At 35.1% G+C, this 27,830-nt stretch overlaps 1 protein-coding gene across 1 annotated transcript in view; it reads right to left on the bottom strand.

The window, feature by feature from the left end:
* The window catches only part of LOC150099904 (adenylate cyclase type 5-like), a 221,665-nt gene that overhangs the window by 14,111 nt on the left and 179,724 nt on the right, over positions 1–27,830 (bottom strand). Inside the window, exons 14-17 of the mRNA XM_090403170.1 lie at positions 22,622–22,871; positions 14,795–14,797; positions 8,570–8,716; positions 8,236–8,440 (exon numbers count right to left, since the gene is read on the bottom strand). Coding sequence (XP_090259296.1) covers positions 8,236–8,440; positions 8,570–8,716; positions 14,795–14,797; positions 22,622–22,871 — 605 coding nt within the window. The remainder of the gene's footprint in view (positions 1–8,235; positions 8,441–8,569; positions 8,717–14,794; positions 14,798–22,621; positions 22,872–27,830) is intronic.

The following is a 27,830-nucleotide window of genomic DNA, read 5'->3' as shown; positions in this document are numbered from 1 at the left end:
TTTAGTATTGGATTTATTTCATATAATGTATATATGCAAGTTTCTTTAAATAAATGTATTTCTTTAACCCAAAGTTCATGAGTCTGTCGTTTTCTGAGATTTGAATTACCACTTATTAAAACTTCGGATCTGCAAAAGTAAAAGGGGAATCCATTGCCATAAGAAGAAGAGGGACCACGACTGCAAATCATGTAATCCCTTTAATATTTTAGAGTATCAGAATTCAGTTGCCGGCTAGCGCAGTCATTTTAAACAATTATAAATTTGTCGGCAACGGAATAGCTGATATCCTAAAATGATAGATAATAGTAACAGCAGAAATAAAATAACCTAAAAAGGGACGAACCTAAAGACATAACACCAGTATAATTCTGCTAGTCTTTGTATTATGAAGATCTGATCCAATGTGGGGCGATTCTTTCTGAAGCCTGCCTGTTCTTCACTAAGAATGATCTTATATGTGCTCTTTATTCTGTTCTGTACTACTCTTGTAAATATTTTGTAAGCATGGCTGAGTAATGTGATTGGTCTGTAATTTTTACAAATTTTCTTATCACCTTACTTGTAAATTGGTATGATAGTTCCTGTTATCCAATCTTCTGGTATTTCTCCTGATTTAATGATTTTGTTGAAAAGTGTGGTAAAGAATTTTAAAGTTGTTTGCTTTCCTTCTTCCCAGAGATATGATGGAATTTGGTCTATCCCTGGTACTTTGTCAGATTTCATTTGCTTTAGAGCATTCTCCACTTCTGATGGAAGAATCATTAAGGCATCATGTCTTGAGTTAGTGTGGGGCTTTGTTATTAGGTAGTTATTGATTTCATTCTTAAAGGTTTTTTGGTAGTGTTCCATCCATATTGCTTTTATTGCATTTGGATTTCCTGTTTCCTTACCCTGATAGTTGATCATTGTTAGAGATAGGTGAAAAGTTTTGTGTAATTTCTTTAATTATGTTATGTAATGTTTTTGAGTTATGGTTTATATGCTTCATTGCATTTTTCTGATTTTTTGTTTAGCCAGTTTTATTTAACCTGTCTGCAGAGTTTATCAATTTCGTTTTGAGTTGTTTGTATTTCTTCTTGTTTTCTTCTGAGGTATGTCCATTTATTTTTGTTTTTAGTTTTCTCTTTTTCTTCATATTTTTCTAAAATTTCAGATGTTATCCATTTATCATTGGGTCTCTTATAAATTCTTAAAATTTCCCTTGCTGAGTTAATTAATATTTCTTCAATTTTCCTAATGTAGCCTAATCTTATTTGGTTATTTTTTAACTTTTTCATGTGGAGTTTATCAATTCTATTTCTTTTATACCAATTATATATTTGGTTTAATCCTTTACCCAAGTGTAAGCAAATAAAGTTTGCGCCTGAAGTATTTTCAGTACTGGGGCAACTTGTGGCAAAGGTGGTATAACTTCTCATCACTTGCCTTAATATCCCATAATGCAAAGCACATCTCCTTGCAGACATGTATAATGCTATGCATTAAGGGAAGGGTCACTACCCAGACCGGTTTCAACCTTTATTGAGGTCTCGTCAGTGGGAGCCAAATATGAGTTGCTAAAAGGTGTGACATCTTTTGGCAACATATATATGGAAATATGACTTCTCCATTACTTCCACCTTAGTATCACCACCGAAGAGATCTCAATAAAGGTCAAAACCAGTCTGGGTAGTGACCCTTCCCTTAATGCATAGCATTATACATGTCTGCAAGGAGATGTGCTTTGATGATAAGTTATACCACCTTTGTCATGAGTTGCCCCAGTCCTGAAAATACTTCAGGCACAACTTTGTTTGCTTACACTTGGATAAAGGATTAAACCTGTGTGTTGAAGCTTAAGTGTTGTGAAGAATTCATGTTGGAGGTTTAATGGAATATTATCAGCACTGAGAAAGAATTAAAACTAATTTTAATACTTCCAATATTTCGTCTCTGTCACAGAGACATCTTCAGGGATTACAAAAAACTTTTTGTAACAACACACACACACACACACACACACACACACACACACACACACATAAATACAATACAATACAATAGTGAGTGAGTGAATGTATTGTATTTGCGTGTGTGTTGTTACAAAAAATTTTGTAATCCCTGAAGAGGTCTCTGTGATGGAGATGAAATATTGGAAGTATTAAAATTAGTTTTAATCCTTTCTCAGTGCTGATAATATTCCATTAAACCTCCAACATGAAAGGATTAAGCCAAATATATAATTGGTAGCATAGCCAAGTGAAAAATCTTCCATCAACTATTTCTTTTATAGTTGATTTTCCATTTATTTCTAATTAGGATATAATTTATACAATTTCGTATTTCTCTATCTGGTGAGGTCCAGGTATATTTAAAACTAGGTCTATGGTAAAACATTGTGTTTGAGATGACAAGGTCATCAATTTCTTTGCAGAAATTGAGCATAGTTTCTCTGCTTTCATTTTCGGTTCCAATTCCAAATTTCCCCATTATATCTTTTAGCTCTTCTCTGAAAGTACCGATCTTAGCGTTGAAATCTCATATTACGAATAAGATGTCTCTGGAGTTGATATCATCTATTTCTTTTTGGAGATCATTATAGAATAGTTCGATGTGTTCTTCATTGTGACTTGCATAAATCAGAATAACCTTTATGTGTAGTTCTTTTTCTTTGGCTTTTAGTCTAATTCCTGTTATTCTGCAGGAGATAGGCTTGATATCTGTTATACTTGCAGTAAGATTTTGTTTTATTAGAATTGCAACTCCTTCTCTATGTACTTTGTCTCTTCTTCCCGAATAGAATAATTTGCTCTCTGGCATGTTTAGGCATCCTTCTCCTGTCCAGTGAGTTTCTGAGATTCCTATAATATCCCACTTTATCCTTTTCAGATTCTCTTGTAGAATTTGGAGTTTTCCTGCTTTGTATAGAGATCTGATATTTACAATAGCTATATACTTACCACATAGAAGATTTCTCACCAACTCTATGTGAGGCTCATGTTGGCGTGTCATCTACCCTGTACGTGGTAGTGTATTCCCAGTAATCTTGTAATCCATGGAAATTTTGGCATTTTCATGTGGCCAGCTTGCCATTTCTCTGTCACATCCTTTGGTCCACGGCTCCTTACTCTTTATTTGGAGCAACCCATTGGGGCTTCCCTCATCTGCCACCCAAGGGACGCACCTGGTAGGAGTCTGGTTCCCCCCAAGTGAGAGAGAGAGAGTATATATCAGAAAATGATGAAAATTTAGTATTTTAATTAAACATTAAGATGTGCCACAGTAAAATATAATATTTATTTCACAAATATTTCATCTTGCATTTTGTAAGACATCCTCAATATCATCAATGAGAGCAAAGAACAACAGTAAAGAAGTTGAACAATGAAACAGCATAACGCATGTGCTGTAGAGGTTGCAAACATCGTTTATGATGCAAAACCACCCAAACTGAATATACCACCTTCTGATTCTCGTAGAAAGGCTTAGACGTTGGTTATACATGCTTATTAAATTACTTAAAGAATTTACAATGTACAAATGATATAAATTAAAATTAAACTTTAATCAATAATCCTATATTTCAGCAACGTCACTTTGCTAATTTCACAGGAACTTAAAATACGTTTTCACCAGTACAGCCACTCTAGTCTTGCAGACCATGCTCTGGATACTCGCCACAGAATACGGTGGAAGAAAGCCATGGTTATACACCATAGTAAATTCAAATTTGAAAGGCTGGAATCAGCCTGAGCCCTAAGAAACATGCCAAACCTCAACAAATTTGGTTGCATGAGACTGCCCCAAATTTGGGAGACTTACATCAGAAGACCTTCAGTCCAACAGCCAAGAATACTTACATAGCCCACTAGGGGGCACCATCAGGACTTTTAGGCAAAACAACAGCTTCCTACTTCATCCTCAGTTACTGTGTGTAGTGCCTGCATCACGTGTCTTTATTTTAAGTTCCTGTGAAAATGGCAACATGATGTAGCTGAAATATTGGAATATAGATTAAAGTTTAATTTTAATTTATATCATTTGTACGTTGTAAATTCCTTAAGTAATTTAATAAGTAAACCACCTTCTGAACTTAAAGCCATAAAGTCTTTAAAACACAATAACAATAGAGTTATTACAAAGGCTAACAAGGAAAACATCACAGTAGTGCTAGACACCAAATCCTATGAATGAAAAATGGAATTACTGTTATGTGATTGGAATACACATACTGAGATTCATAAAGATTCTACCAAAACCAACTTAATAAGCTTAACAAGCTATTGAACAAAACAACATCCACAGACCAAGCAATTCTTAAAAAACTCAGAACTTACCATGCAAAACCTCTCAGAATATATGCAGCACCAAAGCTACACAGAAGTAATTGCCACTACACACTTAGGTCAATTGTTGATTCCACAGGCAGTCCAACCTACAAGGTCTCAAGATTCCTTTCAAACCTAGCCACTCGTCACTAGCCACTCAGCCTCTGCAATAAAAAATTCCACAGAATTTTGCACAATAATATAAGATATTAAACTGACATCTTCAGATATGATGGTAAGTTTTGACATCACATTTCCCCCTTCATGAACATTCAACATAATGAAACAACAGACCTTCTAGCCCAAGAATTTCCAGAAGACATAGTAGATCTATTTAAAGATACTTTACATGGCAAGAACAGCTATACCAACAAAGAGGAGGGAGCTGCTATGGGTTCACCACTATCACCTAACCTAGAAAATTTTTAACTGGAACATCTGGAAGTAAGAATCTTCTCTTAACCCAAAACCATCTATTTGGTTATGGTACATAGATGACATTGAGTATTGAATCACACAGAACCAGAATTCTATTTATTTGTAGAAAAAGTTTAACAACCTACATCCTTGAATTACATTCACATTAGAAAAAGAAACAAGTGGAATTCCCTTTCCTTTCCTGACATTCATATTCAACGAAACCTTGTCTACTGAACATCTACCTTTACAAGGCGCTATGTTCACAATACATCAGAACACCACCTATCTTAGAAATATGGCATCATAAAAGTCTTACTGACTAGAGCACACAGGAATTAGAAACCATTAAACAAACAACTGTAATAAATGGATTCAACCTCAAAACACAAAAAATAGTTAAAACCATTCCAAGACACACCTAGGTAGTGTGTGAACCTAGTTCTTTCCAACCAAATGATTAATGTCACCTTATCTAGACATGTACATCAAAGGCATCTCTGACAGAGTTGCAAAGATTATAAAAATATCAACTTTTCACTTTCAAACCTATTAACCAAATTCATAATCTCTTATCCTCTTCAAACAACAAACTCTCAATAACGATCTGCCTGGAGTATGCCAAGTCTCATGTTCATGCAATCTGTCATATTATACACAAACAGGAAGATCAGTCTACAAATGCATTTCTGATCACATCTTGCTTGAAATGCAGAAATTGGATTTGGCTCAGCATGGAATTGAAAATGCAAACCATAGGATCCAATAGCAAAACACAAAACTTCTACACAGATCTATGTACAGATATGAAAGGCTATTTAAAGAAAGTACTGAAGTTCTACTTCAAAGACCTAATATTAATTATAACAATTGCTTTATGATCCCAAAAGTTTGGGAAATTGTTATACTCGATTGTGTAAAATAGATTGTATCATAATAATCGAATTGTTGCCCAACAGTTTTAACAAATGTGCAACTATTTGTACAGAGGGATTCAAGTTTGATACATGTGCTGTAATGTTTCATTGTTCAAATTCCTTACCATTGTTCTTCACTCTCACTGATGATGTCTTACACTATGCAAAACAAAATATTTGTAAAATAAATATAGTTTACTGTGACACACATGTTAATGTTTAATTATGGAAACTCCACAGGTCTCACTATACAAGAAAGTTTTAATATTTTTAAATAGTAATAATTAATGCAAAAAGAATAACAGAGATGTCTTAACCAGAGCCTCTGTAGCCCTTTGGTTGGAAGACTTGGTTTTGAAATTCTGTATGATGCAAAGAACTTTTGTAAGAACTTTTCAAACAAAGGTAAAAAGTCCTATTGCCAGTTTCATACAGAGGTGGAAACTACAGTTTTTCATTCCACAAGACAGACAAAACGGTTAGAGAATATACACAACACATAGCAAACTATAGACAGAATTAACCACCATATCACATCATTAATTAGGTTTCTATGAAACCAAATTACTTGGCCATGGCAATAGTGATATATATTTCTGAAACATAAGCTGAAAAACAGCTAAAATAAACTAATAAATATAATCACAGGATTGAAAAAAGAAATAAACTAACAATGTTTGGTACAAACAATAAGTAACTAAATAAGCAAAAGAAAAAATAATCATATCAATGCTTATGCATGAAGAATGCAAAATAACAGAATAATAACACAGAAAAAAAACTAAAAACATTAAAAGAATAGTGTGAAAAATCAAAGAAAAGATGGAAAGAGGGCTTGCAATAACCACTAAAACAATAGGCTGATAGCCTACAGCAAAAAATAACTGGGTTTGGATTGGTTTTAATTACAGCTGAAGCAACTAAGTCTAAAGTCATTATATTACAACTGTTAATTGCACATCATTCAGCTTGTTTACCAGTTTTGTCAGATCAAAAACTCTATAGTTTGTTCGAGGAAAAACTCACAACAGAAAAGCCATTATTAAAGATTCTTTAAATCCTAGGTGGTGTGTGAACCTAGTTCTTTCCAACCAAATGATAAATGTCACCTTATCTAGACGTGTAGTATTAAGACACATGGAAGAAATAGTATTACTGCTTGAGCACTATATGTAGGGTTGCTAATACTTGGAAGTTTCCATTTTACTCCTGAATAGTGAGAGAGTTGTTGATTGGAAATTATATTTCTCAAGAAACATAACCTCAGAAAGCTAACATTTCCCTCAGATTCTTTAACATTTTTAATAAGGACATTTTAGAAAATTATTTAAAAAATCAAAATATGTCTTATACTAAAGAGAAGCTTATATATATATATATATATACTGTATATACAGGGTGTTCGGGATAAATTTGACAGTTTCGTAAGGAAAAAGAAAATCTTCTTTGTATCTATTAAATTTAATGAATTGACAAAAAAACATTACAGGCAGAGTTAATTACAATACTATCAACAAGATTTACTCAAAATAACCACCATTAGCATCGATCACAGCTTCAATTCTGCTTCGGAACCTCGAACAAGCTGATGCTACAGTCTCCCTGGGAAGGGCCGCAAAAACTGTTTTAACTTTATCCATTAACTGGGCTTTTGTATTACTGGAAGTGCGATTGGTGTCTTTTTCAACTGCGCCCCATACAAAATAATCCATGGGGTTAAGGTCTGGGGAGTTTGGAGGCCAAACATTTGGACTGGTGAAGTCGTAGAAATTTTCAGACAACCATTTTTGACTTTTCCCAGAGGTGTGGCAAGGGGCCGAATCCTGCTGCCATACATACGGCCTACCATTGGCTACCCTTGTTATCCAGGGCTTGACTACAGTTAGCAACTCCACGAACAAAGCCCGAATTCCAATGCCAGGGTTCTTCAACACCTGTTCCTGCAGATTTGCGAGGAATTCTGCTGTACGAACGCAATCAGATCGTCTGCTAGGGATCTTTCTTCTTGCTACATCCTCGTAGTCACCATTGCAAGTCTCTAGTTCATGCCTGATTGTTTTTACTGTATTCAGGGAGCATTGGGCAGCAGTCGTAATATCCTTATTTTGATGGCAGGCACGAATCATCATGATACAAGTTATTCTCTTCCATGATTCAGGTGGGTTCCAGCTATCCATCCTTTCTGACATCTTGTATATGAATGAAGAAGGGTCCAAACTTTTAAATGAAGAGAAGTGTGTGTTAATACATGTAACTTACGGAAAAATATAATTAATTATAAATATGTCAAATTTATCCCGAACACCCTGTATATATATCACTAAAGTGATTTTTGCATAAATATTTTTGCATAAATAAATAAAACAACATATACAGTATATCACTAAAGTGATTTTTGCATAAAACAACATAAAGTAGAAAAAAAAAAAACTATGTTAATATAAATAAAATAATTTTTTCTATCAAAAGTTACTGGCAGAATAACTCATAGTAAAAACATATTTCTACACAAGACTTACTAATCATAACCATTTATTTAATCAAAGCAAAAACAATTTGAGATTGCAATAAAAAATAACAGTATTCCTCACCAACTCTTATTTTGAAGGTATTAAAGGAATGTTCATTGACATAATCTAGCTGCTCCTTTAACCTGAGTGCAAAGTCTGCCATAGTGGTGACATGGGAATGATTTGTAAGATCTACAACCAGAGCTGTTAGTCCTGATGCAGCCATATAAGTATACCCTGTTGTTTTAATTTTCTCCACACAGCTGAATTGCTCTTCTTCAAGAATCTGGAATAAGGTGAGGAGTTAAAATTTGGAACCTTACCAATTTACAGACAGAGAGAGAGAGAGAGAGAGAGAGAGAGAGAGAGAGAGAGAGAGAGAGAGAGAGATGTAAAAATTAATAATAAACAATACCTCATCAAAATCAGCAATAATTTCATTAAGCAATCGAAGGCACTCCACTCCCTCATTATTGGCTTCTAATTCCATGTAAAAATCACTGAAGTTAGGAATGGAAGCAAACATAATGCAAACACTTTCACACTGTTTATGATAAAGCTCCTGAAATATAAAGAAATTGAACTCAGAATGAATAATGTAATTTTAACATAAAAATTATGCTATTTGAATACACAATTTTTTTTTTTTTTTTTTTTGTACTGTAATAGTTTAATCAGTGTGTTTCATGTGGAAATCTCCCATTCTAGAAGGTTTTAAAAAGCATCCAAAATAGTACAGCGATAGTACAGGAAAGTTGAAAACAAAAGATTCATAATGTATCGATTATATGAGCTTTTGCTTTCGTTAAGTTTTATAACTATACATTCTCAAAACAAATCTGATTTCTACACACTTTTAAAAAAATACTTTAAAGTAAATGTGACAAACACAAGGATAAGTGTAGTCTTATTAATTAACATATTCAAAGCTGATTCAAATAAGATTTGATGGAATTTAAAAAAAAAAAAACTCATGTTAAATAACTTAATATTTAATGGTAAAATTTTTGCCAATGTGTCAAAGGCATCTTCAGTACAGAAATGGAACATAATATACAAATAACAGAAAAATTCTAAAAGGACCACAAATGCTATAATAAGGGGAAAAAAAGTAAAATTCTACACAGACACACACATAATTATTAACACTACACCTTCATAGAATCAAAAGACTGATCACAGGAGGTATACACTGTTGCACACAAAGCTCAACAAATTGTGCTGCAGGGAGGTTAACCCTGGTTTTATCCACTGTGGCCGGTCATCATCATTATCTAGTCTTTCTGTGCCTACTGGCACATAAGGCTGCAATGCTGGTTTTCCATCTGCCCTTGTCCCTCGCAACTACTCTTGCTTCTGTCCAACTTTCCCATCTTGCCTCCTTCATTTTGGATTCCATCATTCTTCTTCAAGTTAGTAGGGAGGTTAAATTCATTCTGTGAGTCCACATTCACTACACTGTCAGGAAATGTATTCCACTCACTAACCACTCTCCATGTAAAGAGCCCTCCTTATACCCCTGCTAACACCAGATACTTCCATGAAGTCAAAAGACTCATCATGGAAGGCAACCACTGTTACACATAAGGTCCATCAAACCATGCTTTAAACTCATTCAATGTATCTATATTTACCACAATATCAGGCAATGCATTCATTCCACTGATTAATCACTCTCCATGCAAAGAACCTACTCCTTATGTCCCTGATAACACCTTCCTTACACAGCTTCCAAGGAGGTCTCCTTGTTCTATCCCCTTCTCCCATTCTATGAAAAATTTCTTACACATTAACTTGATAACAACCCCTTACCAACTTAAACATCTCAATCATATCCCCTCTCTTCCTCCTATTCATAAGGCCTTGCAAATTGCATTCGCTTAATCTGTCTTCATATCCCACATTCCAAAGACCAGTTACTTTAGTCTTCTCTTTACCCTTTTTAATATATCCTCATCACCATAAAAACTAGGCAACCAAATCCGTGCACATTACTCCACATCAGGCCTGATCAAAGCCTTATACAATGGAACTATAACCTCTTTATTTCTACATATTAAGATCCTCTGTGTAATTGACATTAGCAGATCCAAAAATGGCAATTTGGTTAATTTCTTCTTTTTCTAAAGTGAACTGTGTTCTTGTTGAACTGTATTTATTTTAATTTTTTAATTTTCAGTCAGGAGAAGAACCATTTCAAATTGTAAAGATGTCATAAACATACCTGTACCAAAGCATAGAGCTGGGAGAAATATCATTGAGGAGACATCTGAAGTGCTCCATAAATTATTCTTCTCATGATTTAGAAAAATTCTCATCCTAAATAAATTCAGTTCAACCATAAAGTTCACTTTAGGAAAACTAGAAAACAACTAGCCTTTTTGAATGTGCTATTTTTTTGTTATCTGAGCAACAGCCTATAGTTTTCACTGTTTTTGGAAAAAGTTCACACAGGCCATTATATCATTATATTCATGCAGAATTGCACTATCACCCTAATAAAAAAAAAAAATTGGTACCGTTAAGACCTTAATATGCTGTATCCATGCTTTATGTCCTATAGATGGCGTATTTTATTAAGTCATCATCAAATTCCTGATATATTATACCCTTATGAGATGTATAGGATAAGATAGTACTAAATGAAAAATTACATCATTACTAACTTCATATCTACAATTTTCCTCCAAATCAGTCTGTTACCTATCTAACATCACCAAATCTTATATTTCTATCTTCTAAGGCACTTTTTACTGTATAAATCCACCTATATCTTTGTTGTTTTAAGGATACTTGCGACATAAGACTGAATGATATAATCACGTAATCACAAGAAAGATATTTATTTAACCAAATATTTCGGTCTGGAAATAGCAGACCATCGTCGGTGGTATTACAAGAACAGTTTAAAAAATATACAAGCTAGAATACTAACAATAGATCGTTGAAATTAGAACATGCCGCGTGATGTTATATCACTAAGTATGAAACGAAATATTTTGAAGTAGAAACATGATTGAATTTGCTATAAAAAAAAAAAAAAAAAAAAAAAAAAAAAAAAAAAAAAAAAAAAAATTAATGAGTAATCTTGATTAGGCTTTCCCAGATTTTTGATATAGATATGCAGTCATTACGATTCAGGTTGGGATGATGGAGCAAGGCCTCCACGCTTTCCTTGAACAAACGTTCGAACCTATAACGGGATCTATGTAAGAGGCGCGTTTTGGACCAAAGGATGCTGTGGTCAGTTTCAATCCCGTGTTGAGCCAAACCAGACTTTTCAGGTTTATTGTGAAGAATGGATGATTGATGTTCTTGGATTCTTTTTTCAAGAGAACGTCCAGTCTGTCCAAAGTAAGAGAGATCACAGTTGCAAGGAATTTGATAAACTCCAGGAAGAGATAAAGTTGAGCGTTTGTCTTTAGGAGAAGGAAAATGAGAAGACAATTTGTTAATAGGAGAATACGTAGCTGTTAAATCATATTTCTTCAAAATTCTTGCGATAGGTTCTGAAATACCGGAGATATAAGGAATAGGTACTCGACGTATTGAATCTTTGTTGTTTTGTGGAGGATTATAAGATGTAAGAAGACGTTGAATACTTTTTTCAGAAAAGCCATTGAGTTTCATGTGTTGCTGGATAGTAGAAAGTTCTTTCTGTAGATAATCAAAAGTAGAACAATTAGTTTTGGCTCTTTTGATGAGACATTTTATAATTCCTGTTTTATGACATGGATGATGGGCTGATTCTTTCAGAATATAACGACCTGTGAATGTTGGTTTCCTGTATACTGTAGTTGTAAGAATATTTGAAGATGATCGGATGAGGAGAACGTCTAAAAAAGATAACTGGTTGTTTTCTTCTAATTCCATAGTAAACTTTATGCGATGATGTAAGGAATTAATACTGTTTAAAAAGGAAGATAAAGTGTTTTTACTGTGAGGCCAAATAGCAAATATGTCATCTATATATCTTACCCAAAAAGATGGTAGAGGGAAACTAGATGTGAAGAGGACTTTTTCTAAATGTTCCAAATAAAAGTTGGCTAAAGCTGGAGAAAGAGGACTTCCCATGGCTGTTCCTTCTACTTGGCTATAAAATTTGTTTTGACATATGAAATAACCAGAATGTATAACGAAATCGAATAGTTTTATAATATCTTGAGGAAAGATGTCAGCAAGTAGTTTTAAAGTTTCCTTAAGAGGTACATTGGTGTATAAAGATTCTATATCAAAACTAATGCTCTTCGCCTAGAAGTCGCTTCTTCTCTACTTAAGGCTAAACTTCCTCCTTCTAACATATCTCCTTCTGAAATGAAATCTTTACAGTCCTTGAGAAAAAATAATCACCTCATTATCACTAAAGCTGACAAGGGAAAAGCAACAGTAGTTATGGACTCAGTAAATTACAGAAGAAAACTTTCTCTTTTGCTTCGAGATCGCTCCACATATCAAGAAATTGATTATAATCCAACCAACAGACAACTAAAGAAATTAAATTCTCTCCTTGATGAAGTCATCAGTTTGGATAAAGACACAATTGAAAGACTTAAAACTCATTTTGCAAGACCTCCTAGATTTTATGGCCTTCCAAAAATCCATAAGATTGACTATCCTCTTCGTCCAATAGTAGATTGCATTGATTCTCCTACTTACCGTATAGCCAAATATCTAGCTAAATTACTGAAATCTTACATTGGCAACTCTAGTTCTTTTTTAAAAAACTCCTCAGATTTCTTAGAAAAATTAAAAGATGTCTCATTACAACCTACAGATCTTATGGTTAGTTTTGATATAGAATCTTTATACACCAATGTACCTCTTAAGGAAACTTTAAAACTACTTGCTGACATCTTTCCTCAAGATATTATAAAACTATTCGATTTCGTTATACATTCTGGTTATTTCATATGTCAAAACAAATTTTATAGCCAAGTAGAAGGAACAGCCATGGGAAGTCCTCTTTCTCCAGCTTTAGCCAACTTTTATTTGGAACATTTAGAAAAAGTCCTCTTCACATCTAGTTTCCCTCTACCATCTTTTTGGGTAAGATATATAGATGACATATTTGCTATTTGGCCTCACAGTGAAAACACTTTATCTTCCTTTTTAAACAGTATTAATTCCTTACATCATCGCATAAAGTTTACTATGGAATTAGAAGAAAACAACCAGTTATCTTTTTTAGACGTTCTCCTCATCCGATCATCTTCAAATATTCTTACAACTACAGTATACAGGAAACCAACATTCACAGGTCGTTATATTCTGAAAGAATCAGCCCATCATCCATGTCATAAAACAGGAATTATAAAATGTCTCATCAAAAGAGCCAAAACTAATTGTTCTACTTTTGATTATCTACAGAAAGAACTTTCTACTATCCAGCAACACATGAAACTCAATGGCTTTTCTGAAAAAAGTATTCAACGTCTTCTTACATCTTATAATCCTCCACAAAACAACAAAGATTCAATACGTCGAGTACCTATTCCTTATATCTCCGGTATTTCAGAACCTATCGCAAGAATTTTGAAGAAATATGATTTAACAGCTACGTATTCTCCTATTAACAAATTGTCTTCTCATTTTCCTTCTCCTAAAGACAAACGCTCAACTTTATCTCTTCCTGGAGTTTATCAAATTCCTTGCAACTGTGATCTCTCTTACTTTGGACAGACTGGACGTTCTCTTGAAAAAAGAATCCAAGAACATCAATCATCCATTCTTCACAATAAACCTGAAAAGTCTGGTTTGGCTCAACACGGGATTGAAACTGACCACAGCATCCTTTGGTCCAAAACGCGCCTCTTACATAGATCCCGTTATAGGTTCGAACGTTTGTTCAAGGAAAGCGTGGAGGCCTTGCTCCATCATCCCAACCTGAATCGTAATGACTGCATATCTATATCAAAAATCTGGGAAAGCCTAATCAAGATTACTCATTAAATTTTTTTTTTTTTTTTTTTTTTTTTTTTTTTTTTTTTTTTATAGCAAATTCAATCATGTTTCTACTTCAAAATATTTCGTTTCATACTTAGTGATATAACATCACGCGGCATGTTCTAATTTCAACGATCTATTGTTAGTATTCTAGCTTGTATATTTTTTAAACTGTTCTTGTAATACCACCGACGATGGTCTGCTATTTCCAGACCGAAATATTTGGTTAAATAAATATCTTTCTTGTGATTACGTGATTATATCATCCACCTATATCTTGGTCATCCTCTGGGTCTTTTCCCTGCCAACCTGGCAGAGAACACTTGTTTTGCTAATCTTTCCTCTTCCATTCTGTTCAAGTGACCATACTACCTAAGATTAGTTTTGTTAACACATTTCTGGACGCTGACAATGTCAAGTTCTTTAATAATATATCCTCATTTTTAATATGATATTGCCATTGATGCCATCTTTCCTCTCAGGACTCTCATATCTGTGGTCTCTAGTCTTTGGTCAAGTGTTTTACTTCTGACCCAGCTCTCAGATACATAAGTTAAAATTGGCTTGAATACTGTCTTGTGTATAGCTAATTTAGTGTTTTGGCTAATTCCTCTCTTATTCCATATAAATTTATTCAGTTGACTTCCTACCATACTAGCTTTGTTGATTGTGTTGTCTATTTCCATTTTTAATTTACCATCTTCACTAAAAATCGTGCCTAAGTAGCTGAAATGCTTTACTTAGGTTCTCCATTCACAATGCAGTTGATTTCAATGTTTCTGCCTATTTTCATTGTCTTTGTCTTTTTAATGCTGACCTTCATTCCATATCTATTACAACAGTTATTCACTTTAGTCAGGGAATCTTGCAGACTTGTAGCGGATTTATTTAGAAGTATAACATCATCCGCATAAAGAAAAGAGCTGACATTAACACCTCCAATTTCGATATTATGTTTAATGCCACTTTCCTTCATAATGTGATCCATATAGATAACTAATAACAGATAACGATTAACAGAGGGGATAAAGTACATCCTTGTCTGACACCTGATTTAACATTAAACCACCCTCCTGTATTCTAACTGCTGACTTACAACTCAAATAAAGACAAAGTATTGTTTGATATAATGCCCCATTGACACCATACAACTGTAGAGTTTCGAATAGCTTCTCTCTTGGCACCTTGTCATATACCTTCCAGATCTACAAAGCTTAAATACACATCTTTGTTATATTCCCATGATTTCTCAACTATCTACTGTAAAGTGAAAATCTGATCTTGACAGCCTCTATTTGGCCTGAATCCAGCTTGTTCTTCAACGAGCTTCTCTTCCACAAACCTTCTCAACCGTTTCTCAAGTATACTTGCATATGTCTTACTAGGAACACTCAGTAAGGAAATACCTCTGTAATTCTCACATTCAGTTTTATTTCCATTTTTTTATATGGGTACTATGAGAGCTCTACTCTAATCATCTGGAATTTGTCCCTCTGTTCAGGCCTTCTTCACTTTAAGACTTTTATACCTCCATACTTGAGCATTTCTGTTCGAATATCATCTACTCCTGCTACCTTTCCACATTTCAGGCTTTTGATCACTTTTTCTACTTCAAGTATATATTCCTGACTGAATGCCTGGTCAGTGTTTTTCACCACTGTGCTGTCATCACCACTTGTTTCATTTAGCAATTTTTTGAAGTAATTACTCCATACTTCAAGAATATCTTTTTCTTCTGTTTTCAAGTCACCTTTATCATCTTTAATTTTTTACAGCATTCTTTCCTCCATTTCTGAGCTTCTTCACCAACCTTCAGAATATCTTGCCACCTTCTTGATTCTTATTTTCAATGTTCTTACCAAAGTCCTCCAATGACTTTTGTTTAGCTAGTTTTACACAGTGTTTGGTTTTCTTATATTTGTCTCTATATTCTCTAAGAGCACAAGCTGACTTATTTGCCAGGAACTTTTGATATGCTTTCTTCTTTTCTTTCACTGCTTTTTTAACTTTCTGTGTCCACCATGGAGTTCTGATTTTTCTACCCTTACAAACAATCTCACCACATCATGCCACTCTGACTGAATCAATCAGTGTTTTCTTCAGGGCTTGCCTCTGAACCTCCAAGGTTTTGTTCCTGTTCTCAAACTTTTTCATTTTTAATTCAATAATGTTTGTGTATTTTAGTCTACAGTTCACATCTGAGATACGCTCAATTTTATTTACTTTAAAACTTTCTTACATGTTCTTCTTTTCAACATGAAATTCAATTTTATCCTGCTATCAAGACTAAATTGTGATCACTTCCAATTTCAAATCCTCTGTACGCTCTGGTACTTATCCAATTCCTGAGCTAGCTCCATTTCTTTGCCATTCAAGACTTCTTATGTTGATAGTACCGATCTTGAACTCTGGCGATATTGAAACAAAAAAGGCAAAAACTGGTGAGATCTTTCTGAGCAATAAATACAAAATGTTATATTTAGCAATGACAATCCAAGAAAAGAAAGAGTAGCCATAGTATTCAATGCTAAATACGAGGCTAATCTTCTTGAAGCAGGCAGTCTCAAGTAGAGTGATGTGGGCAAATATGAGAATGAGGAACTGGATAAGATTTATTTATGCCTATGGTCCCACAGAAGGTTCTACTAAAAGAGAAGTGGAGGAAATTTTTGATGCTTTAGAGAAAGCAACTGACACAATGAAAAAGGAAAAGTTGGTCCTTATTGGGGATCTAAATAGCAGAGTAGGAAATGATTGTCAGACATACAAAAATATATTGGGAAAATTTGAAGAAAAGAACAAAGCTAATAATAATGTCAACTAGCTGGGGCGTCGCCTGGTTAGGATTAGTAGGATTTGTTCCAGTAGCTGCCTTTTCGCTGTTTGCCCTGGTTCTCTGGCAAAAACAACAGGGGCCTTGTTTAACCAGGCGACGCCCCAACATGATATTCTGTCATGTTGGGTACAACATGATATTCTGTCATGTTGTACCATCGTTTTTTATTTTGGTTTAAGCCAATAAGAATACAATTTGGTTGGCTAAATTCCAAATTGTTAGCCCATCTTTGTTCATTCAGTATGCAGGTAGATACATAACAGGATGTACCACGAGAAGGTGAGGATTGGACATTAGGTCAGAGGCCCTGATCGGTTCTTCGCATTCCTTTAAAGGCTATGTGGAGGTTAGAAAAACTAAAAAGTGTGAAAGACTTTGAAAAAGGGATGAGGGTAGCTATATAACCTGATATTGCTGAAATCTGCAAAAGCTGACAAGCTCAAGTATCGCATTAAAATAAGTTCCATTTTTATAAAAGGCAAGTCCATGCATAATTTTATTGTTAGTTTTATGACACTAATGCTTTTGGTGTTCCCCAAATTTTTCTTATAATCAAAAGTGATCCATGACTTCGAAAAGGTTAAGAACCAGTGCTCTAAGGGGAAGCAGCACAGCGTTGTAAAGGGTGGATCCTGCATTTGTAATTTACTAACAAGAAAAATAGATAAAGGAAATGGCAACACTCTGATGGACTTTGCAACTTTTGAATTGCAAAGTTGAATCCAATTTTGAATCCAATTTGTAACTCAGCAAACAGGATTCAATATGAAGCTGGTAGCATGGATAAGGGTTAGGTGACAGACAAACACTAAAGGGAAGTATATGGTAGAGTGGTATCTAAGAGAATCAGAGTGACTAGTGGAGTGCCTCATGATTCTATCCTAGGGTCACTATTTAATTTCTATATTAATGATATAGGGAAAGACTTAAGGGGGAATGCTCAGTTGGTTGCTGAAGGTGATAGAGATTTGGAGGATTAATGGAATGTATACAGCACTCAGAAAGGATTAAAACTGATTTTAGTACTTTCAATATTTCATCTCCGTCAGAGAGAGACATCTTTGGGGATTACAAAAAACTAATGTAACATACACTCAAATATAACATAATACTAAGTTAACCACGTGGGTGACTGAAGTCCTATCTAGGTGGTGCACCCTCTATGGGCAATTGTAGGTTGCCTAGAATGTAAGGCGGGATCTCTGATAATTAATGTTTCCCAAATTTTCGGAAGTTTAATGCAACCTTATTTATTTAGATTTGGTTGATTTCTGAGTGCTGCTGCAGATTCTAAAAATAGTCTTTCTTTTTTGAATTTACTATGGCGGAGCATGGTAGTTTTTTCCCCCAGGAGATCCTGTGGGTTGTATCCAAAACACAGTCTGCCAGGCCAGACTGACCATAGTCGCAGATGGTTGCAGATGTATGATTTGTGCTCTTCTAAGCAGATGGTTGCTGATGTACCTGTCTGTCCAAAGTATGCCAGCTTGCAGGAACAGGGTACTTTATAAACTCCAGGCACTGAGAGAGGAGGGAACTGATCTTTGGTAGAAAGGATAAGGATAGCAAGTTTGTGGTGGGGCTTAAATGCTGTGTAGAGGTTGTACTTTTTTTTTTCAAGGCCTTGGATATTTTTTCCGATGTACCATGGATGTAGGGTATGGTGATAGCATTTCTGAACTCATTCTGAAAAGATGGCCAGGGAATGGGGAACTGGATATTTTTTAATACTGTGATCACTGTAGCCATTGGAGAAGAAGGTGTTGTATATGTGGTTAAGTTCGGCTGAAAGGACAGTTCCACTAGAACAAAAATGGTATGCTCTCTTGGTTAGAGTTTTAATAACCATATTGTTGAGTAAGGTGGTGATGGGAGAGTTTATGAACATATCTGCCTGTGTGTGTGTGTAGGTTTTCTATATTCAGTGCCTGGAGTTTATAAAGTACCCTGTTCTTGCAAGCTGGCATACTTTGAAGAGACAGGAATCAGCAACCATCCACTTAGAAGAGCACAAATCATATTTGGATACAACCCACATGATCTCCTGGAAAAAATCACCATGCTCCACCATAGAAAATTCAAAAAAGAAAGACTATTTTTAGAATCTGCAGAGGCACTCAGAAATCAATCAAATCTAAATAAATACAGTTGCATTCAACTTCTGAAAATTTGGGAAACATTAATTATCAGAGATCCTAGTGCGCCCTCTATGGGTGCATGTAGGTGTACATGCACCCATAGAGGACGCACAACCTAGAGAGAACTTTAGAGTCACCCACATGGTTGGCTTAGTATTGTGTTATATTTGAGTGTATATTACGTTAGTTTTTTGTAATCCCTGAAGATGTCTCAGTGACTGACATGAAATATTGGAAGTATTAAATAATAAATTTAGTTTAATCCTTTATCCAAGTATGTGCAAACAAAGTTTGCACCTGAAAGTATCTTCAGGACTTGGGTAAAGTGGTACAACACCGGGTGACTCCTTGCAAAGGTGGAGCAAGCTACCAACACTCCTATCTCAGCATCTCCCATAATGCAAAACACATCTCCTTGCAGATATGTATAATGTTATGCATTAAGGGAAGGGCCACTACCCAGACTAGTTTCGATCTTTATTGAGGTCTCTTCAGTGGGAGCCAGGCCCAAGTGGAGATACCAAGGCCGAAGCATTAGCAAGGTCATCTCCTCCCATAGGAGCTGCCAAACGGTGTGCCACCTTTTAATTAAATTACTCTGGATTTAGAGAAGGATGCTGAAAGTTTATTTTTCACTTGGTCAGACTATAATAAATTTAGTTTAATCCTTTATCCAAGTGTGTGCAAACAAAGTTTGTGCCTGAAAGTATCTTCAGGACTTGGGTAAAGTGGTACAACACCGGGCGACTCCTTGCAAAGGTGGAGCACCCGAGTCTTGAAGATACTTTCAGGCGCAAACTTTGTTTGCACACACTTGGATAAAGGATTAAACTAAATTCATTATAGTCTGACCAAGAGAAAAATAAACTTTCAACATCTTTCTCTAAATCCAGAGTAATTTAATAAAACGGTGGCACACCGTTTGGCAGCTCCTATGGGAGGAGATGACCTTGCTAATGCTTCGGCCTTGGTATTCCCACTTGGGCCTGGCTCCAACTGAAGAGACCTCAATAAAGGTCGAAACTAGTCTGGGTAGTGGCCCTTCCCTTAATGCATAACATTATACATATCTGCAAGGAGATGTGTTTTGCATTATGGGAGATGCTGAGATAGGAGTGTTGGTAGCTTGCTCCACCTTTGCAAGGCGGTCGCCCGGTGTTGTACCACTTTACTTAAGTCCTGAAGATACTTTCAGGCGCAAACTTTGTTTGCACACACTTGGATAAAGGATTAAACTAAATTTATTATAGTCTGACCAAGTGAAAAATAAAGCTTGGAAGTATTAAAATCAGTTTTAATCCTTTCCAAGTGCTGTATACATTAAGCCTCCAACAAGATGTTTTCACAGCACTTAAGTCTCAACCCATGGATTGTCATTTTAGTGTTACAAAATGTAAGGTTTTGCACTTTGGGTTTAACAGATTACATACTGTATATTACATTGATGGTACTGAATTGCAGGAAATTGATGAGGCTAGAGATTTAGAGGTAATGGTGGATAGAGAACTGGCATATTGCCAAAGTTGGTCAAATAGCTAAAAGGATTATTTGGATTATTATCCCTCTTTATAAGCCTATGTCATTTCCCCCCATCCCACCCCCTATTTGGCCATATCTGGACTGCCATGCATAGTCACCTAGGTTTCTTGAGGATCAGGAAGTGGTGTAGAGGATTCGAGATGAGTGACCAAGATGGTGAAAGGTCTGTGGAATGCTTCCTATCATAGATTAAAGGTATGTGGGTTGCAAACTTTAGTTGACAAGTGGAAAACAGAGGACGTGATAGAAACTTATAAGTTATTAAAGGAATTCTATAAGAATGACACAAAGGAAATTTTTCAATACATGAGAGAAATAGGAGTTACTCCTGGAAGTTGTGTAAGAGTGTGAATAGATTTTTTTTTTTACTTGGAGAGAGGTGAATAAATGGAATGGATCACCAGAATTAGTTGAGTGCCCAAAAGTGAATGAATTTTAAGAGAGAAATGATTACAAATTAAAGATACCAAGAAATTATATACTTGATTTAATCCATTATCCATTGGATAATGGATTAAATCAAGTATATAATTTCTTGGTATTAAGTTTGCACCTGAAGTATCTTTCAGGACTGGGGCAACTCATGGCAAAGGCGGTATAACTTCTCATCACTTGTCTCAGTATCCCATAATGCAAAATCACCTTTGTCACAAGTTTCCCCAGTTCCTGAAAGATACTTCAGGCACAAACTTTGTTTGCTTACACTTGAATAATGGATTAAACCAAGTATATAATTTCTTTGTATCTTTAATTTATAATATAACCAAGTGAAAAACTTTCAACAACTATCTATCTCTAGTCCAGAACATTTTTAATAATAAAGTGTGACACCTTTTGGCAACTGGTATATGGAAATATGACTACTCCATTACTTCCACCTTAGTATCACCACCTCTGAGTCGGACTCCCACTGATGAGACCTCAATAAAGGTCGAAAGCGGTCTGGGTAGTGACTGACCCTTCCCTTATAGCATTATACAAGTCTGCAAGGAGATGTGCTTTACATTATGGGATACTGAGGAAGTGATGAGAAGTTATATCACCTTGGCCATGAGTTGTCCCAGTCCTGAAAATACTTCAGGTGCAAACTTTGTTTGCTTACACTTGGATAATGGATTAAATCAAGTATATAATTTCTTGGTATCTTTAATTTATAATATAACCAAGTGAAAAACTTTCAACAGAGATATGATTAGTATTGTGTTTATAAAGGTTAGTGTGGGTCTTCTGCAATAAGTCTTCTAACTACATGGAGATACTTATATAATAATAATAATTTCTTTCTTGTTTAATCAAGCATTTCAAGTGTAGACAAGCACAAGTGAGAAATGTTCAAAAGAACTTTTTTTTTATTTGTTTTTGTTTACAGGACATTCCAGGCAGGCATGAAAAAGGGTAGTTGTTTGATTATAGACTTTTACTTTTTTTTTTTTTTTTTTTTTTTGATAATTCTGAATTTATGTTGGAAGGTAGGAGTGGAAAGGACATTATTGTACAATATTCTCCACTTCATTTCAGCATCAGGTTTGATGGGTGACTAGGTATTCAATTAAAAAAAAAAAAACATTGTAGAATGCTCTTACAAAAGCAACTCTATGCAATAAATCCCTCTCACACACACATACACTTTTTTTTAAAAAAATTACAAACTATATGTTGCTTATTCTTTAAATCCCACAGGCACAGAGCTGACATACAAGTCCAGAGAGAGAGAGGGAGAGAGAGAGAGATAGAGAACAATTAAATGGTGGGAAACTATTCACATCTGAAAGATTGGGAAGAACAGGAGACCATTTCTAGAAGGTGTATTAAAATGTAATGATTAAGAAATAAGGGAATTTTTTCCCTCTAACATAGAGAATGAATAAATGAATAGAAAGTGAAGGAATTTAAAGGTATATTTGTTATAAGTGTAGTAATAATTAAAAAGCTCCTATAAGCATTTTGACTAAATGGAATCTGATGAAGATAATAATAATACTGTTCTATAAAAATAATAAAACATACTTGCCTCATTTCTGCGGTCAGCTGTTAGAAAATATTCTGCTACATGAGCTGGAAGAATATTGGCCAGCAGTTTTCTATTATAGGCTTGCAAATGTTCCATATCTTCTTTCTCTTCTATAGCTTGCAGCTTCCAAAGGAAGTCAAGTCGGGCAGTAGCTTCTGCCTGGTGACCATGAACTACAAGTGCAGACATGAAGAGTACTAGAATGATGGCAGTAGCATATTTAGATGGTGTGTGATTTCCATCTGAGAGGCTATAGGAGAAGGAGGTATATACATTTACACAGTTCAGTTCTGTATTTATATATATATATATATATATATATATATATATACACACACACACACACACATACATATATATATACACACACATACATATATACATACACACATAACTGAAGAATAGCTACAAATATAAACCTATTTTCACATCTGTACAACCAAAAAAGGAGATTTAGAGATATTACATACAGAAAAGCTGAATTCATATAAATACTGATTTGTTCATAAAACCTCATAATAGTTTCATATATATAGTGTATGCACACTACAGCAAACACCACTATAATGAACTAGGTAACAGTCCCAGCATATGTCCTACAGAATCCACCGTGACTTTAAACTCACTACTGGGAACAGTAAAAGCAAAAAACCTTATAACTGCAAAATTCTATACAAAAGTTACAAAATACAACTATTGGAAGTAATCCTGTGGGAAGTACTGCATAAAATTTATTTGCATTTTGTATTAAAACTATGAAATAAAAGAAAGGAGAAAACTATAGCTAAAGTCACTAAGCAAACAAAACGGAAGGAAACAAACTAAAGAAAATGGGCAATAAAACAAAGGAAATGGTGTGAAAACAGTGCAGGAAAAAAAATGACAAAAATCATACATTTATAAGTGAACACAAAGGATTGACAGGAATCATAGATAAAAAGCACACAAAATGACAACATGAAAAAGTACAAATGCAAACAATGGAAGTGAAAAATGAACAAGACCAACACCTGACAATATACCAATATCCGAACATTAGGCTAACTAATCAAGCATCTAATCACTAACTAATCAGGCTAACTAATCAGAACACATGCAATTTACAGACAAAAAATACTAGTTGTGGTGGGCAGTAGATGGCATTGATGGAGATGATTCGTAGTAGAGGTTCGATGTAGTGGTTGAGACAGTTGTAGGTGTCCTCCCATGATGAGCCTTCGGACTCCTTGGAGGTGTCAGAAATAATAATAATAATCCCCTGCATTCTCTTCCTTTTTCTAATTGAAGATGATCGATTAAAGTTAACTGACTACTGATACTTTCAGGTTATTTTTGATTTTAATGATATATACTGCACATATTTAGTTTGCTATGGAGATTTCAGGTAAATGACATTAATTTAAGCTAACTTAACATTTTGACACATAAGTACTAAATCTGCTGGATTTTAATTTTTATAATTTCATACTCCTCTTTCTTTTATGTCTCCCATTTTCTTCGTTTTTTAGAAATAGGATAAGAAGTTCAGTTCTGTTTTACTCCAAATTTTATTATTATTATTTTACAGGTATCTCCATGGAGTCAAAAGACTTATCACAGGACACCCACACTAATCATTATTCATACAATACTTATCATACTCTTCTTAAATTTATTCACAGTTGGGGAACTCACAATTACCTTTGGCAATCCATTCCACTCATTCACCACTCTCGAAGCAAAGAACCTAGTCTGCATAGCCTTACTAACCATACTTTTGCAAAATTTCCAAAGGTAACCCGCTAGCTCTCCTTCTGCTCCTCATGTATTGAAAAATTGGTTTGTATCAATCAAACCCCCACATCTTCAATCAATCCATCCTCATAGGGAGCATTCCACAAATCTGTTGCCAGCTTGGTCATTTGTTTCTGAATCCTTTCCATCACCTCCTGATCTCCAAGGAAACAAGTGATCAAATCTGTGCATGGTAATCAACATGTGGATGAATCATTATTATTATTCAGGCCTCCATGGAGTCAAAAGACTCATCATGGGAGGTCCTTCCTAAGAAACACAAAGTCTATCATACCACTCCTTAAACTCATTGATCGTTCTCAATCTCACCACTCCATCAGGCAATGCATTCATGGTTCAACCACCTTCCATGCAAAGAAACCACTCCTCACCCTCTTGCTCACAGTTTCCTTTCATAACTTCCAGGGATGGCCTCTTGTCATCACTCCTTCCCGCTGTTCAACCAAGTGAAAGAACTCCCCAGTGTCAACCCTGTAACCACCTCTCAACAGTTTAAAAGTCCCAATCATATCACCTCTCCTTCTTCTATCCACCAAACTCTGCAGTCCATATACCCTTAGCCGATCCACATAACTATCATTGTACAGTCCTGAAACCATCTTTGTTATCTGCCTTTGTGCCCCTTCCACAGTTAATTTATCCCCTTCAAATCTTGGGGACCAAATCTGAGAACAATAGTCCAAGTGTGGTCTGATCAGGGTCTTAAACAAAGGAATGATAACTGTTTTATTTCTGCAGGTCAGCATCCTTCTCATTATTGCAGCAATCCTTTGTGTTACCTTCACCACCTTTGCAATATGTCCTCTAAATTTCAGGTTTCTATCAATTATCAACCCCAGATCTCTTATCTTCTCCCATAGAGTATGCAGTGTCCCATCGATGTTTCCCAAACCTCAAGACCTTACATTTTGCTGCATTAAACCGATACCCCCATTCATTTGCCCATCTATCATAACCATATCTTCTTCTTCTCCTCTCCCATATTCCTAAATGGACCATTGGGTCACTCATGACTGGTAGGTGATATTCTTTGTTAGCCTCCTCCTCCAATCACCTCGGTCTCTTGTTTTTGATGTCAGTTGAGAAAGGGGAGAATTTGTCCATTTTTTGATGTTATCAGTCCATTTTAATTGAGGTCAGCCACTAATCCTTGATTCCGGAATGATTCCTTTTAGTGCTTGTTTTGGAATGCATTAGCCCTCTCCACATGTCTGAACCGTTTCATCTGTCTTCTTCTGATGGCTGTCAGCATATTTTTCCCTTTTCTCTCGTCTATTGAATCAATCAGTTTTCAGACATTTTCGTTGGTTTCGTGAACAGTATAGGGAATTCTCAAAAGTCTTCTGTAAGCTTTCATTTCAAAAGACAGGAGTCTCCTCTCCTCACAATCATACAAGAGGATAGAATTCACCAAAGTGTCAATTAGTCTTAATCTGGTTGTGATTGTTATTCTGTTATCTCAACGTGCTTCCTTGATTCAACGTGCTTCCTAAATAAGTGAACTTGTTAACATTCTCAATTTGTTTATTGCCAATTTGTATCTTTAAGAATTCAATGTCTGATTTTGAGGTTATCATTGTTTTTGTTTTTTGTAGGTTTATGTATAATCCATATTTTTTTAATGTTCCGAAAATGTAGCTGGTTATCTCTTGTAATTCTTCTTCACTTTCTGCCAGAAGATCGATATCGTCTGCAAAACAAGTTATTTATTCTTAGTGCACCAACTACTATTCCAGTGTCATATTCATGAAAAGCTTCATCTATGACATATTCCAGAAAACAATTAAAAAAAAGAGGGGACAAGATGCATCCCTGTCTTATCCCCCGTTCTGCCCATAATGGTTCACTACTGTAATTTTCAATTTCAATTCTCATATCAGATGAGGAATAAAGAGATTTAATAATCCTAATGATCTTGTTGTCAATACCATAATGTTCTAAAGTTTTCCATAATGCCTCGTGCCATATTGAGTCAAAAGCTTTTGAAGGTATTGAAAGTTTATTTTTCACTTGGTTAGACTATAATAAATTTAGTTTAATCCTTTATCCATGTGCGAGCAAACAAAGTTTGCGCCTGAAAATATCTTCAGGACTGAGGTAAGGTAGTTGCTTCTGCCATAGTATCTCCACTCTGGGCCTGGCTCCCACTGACGAGACCTCAATAAAGATCGAAACCGGTATGGGTAGTGGCCCTTCCCTTAATGCATAGCAGTATACATGTCTGCAAGGAGTTGAGAGAGCTTGATCCACCTTTGCTGAGAGTTTCCTGGTGTTGTACTACCTTACCTCAGTCCTAAAGATATTTTCAGGCGGAAACTTTGTTTGCCCACACTTGGATAAAGGATTAAATTAAATTTATTATAATCTAACCAAGTGAAAAATAAACTTTCAACATCTTTCTCTAAATCCAGAGTAATTTAATAATAAGGTGGCACACCTTTTGGCAACTCCTATAGGTAAGGATGACCTCTCCTATTGCTTCTGCCATAGTATCTCCACTCTCGGCCTGCCTCCCACTGACGAGACCTCAATAAAGGTTGAAACCAGTATGGGTAGTGGCCCTTCCCTTAATGCATAGCAACAGAGCCGGCCATCTCAGGGGTGCAGTGGGCCCCACGATCGAGTGGGCACAGTCAGTACAAATTTGCAGAAACGTATTTTTTTTTTTCTTCTTCTAATTTTGCTTATAACTAAAGGGATTTCATCGACAGGATTTTAGGGCCCCCGGTAATAATAATATCTCTGTGTTTCTCTATTATATTAGTGTTTTGTGTTCAATAAACGTTATGTTAACCTATTATATTTCGAATGTGTTTTTTTTTTTTTTTCCTGTGCCAAAATCATTTGCAAGTAAGAGGTTTTACAATACGTTTATTTCGAATCCTTTTTCATCATCATCGTCATCATCATACGTATCAAGGATTTAGGCCTAGTATGGCCTGTTCCCGCTTTAGAAGTCATCGTTGAATCGTTTAAGAGGACGTCCTGGTTTTCTTTTTCCTAATGGCTTGTACTTTAAGGCTTGTTTTGGTAATCTTTCTGTTTTCATTCTTTGAACGTGTTCCATCCATCTATGTTTATATTTTTTAATTTTTTCTATTACTGGTTCTTGGTTTAATTCTTTCATAATATCTTCGTTTCTTTTGTGATCAAATAGGGTATACTTTGCAGTTTTTCTCATAAACTTCATTTCTGCTGTTGTTAATCTTTGTTTGTTTGTCTTTTTGTTTTATTGTCCAGATTTCGCTTCCATACATTAAGACCGGTAGGGCTAATGTATTGTATACTTTTAGCCTGGTTTGTTTTTGAACTAGGTTTGGTTTAAATATAGAGTTAATTACTCCTGTTATTTTTAAATTTTTTGCAATTTTTATATTTATATCTTTTTCATTTTCATAAGTGATCATACATCCTT

This window comes from Typopeltis vanoorti, chromosome 13 (genome assembly GCF_054136105.1).
Source record: "Typopeltis vanoorti isolate ZY-2024b chromosome 13, IOZ_Tvanoo_1.0, whole genome shotgun sequence".
Lineage (NCBI taxonomy): Eukaryota > Metazoa > Arthropoda > Arachnida > Uropygi > Thelyphonidae > Typopeltis > Typopeltis vanoorti.
This window is presented reverse-complemented; position numbering and strand designations above follow the sequence as displayed.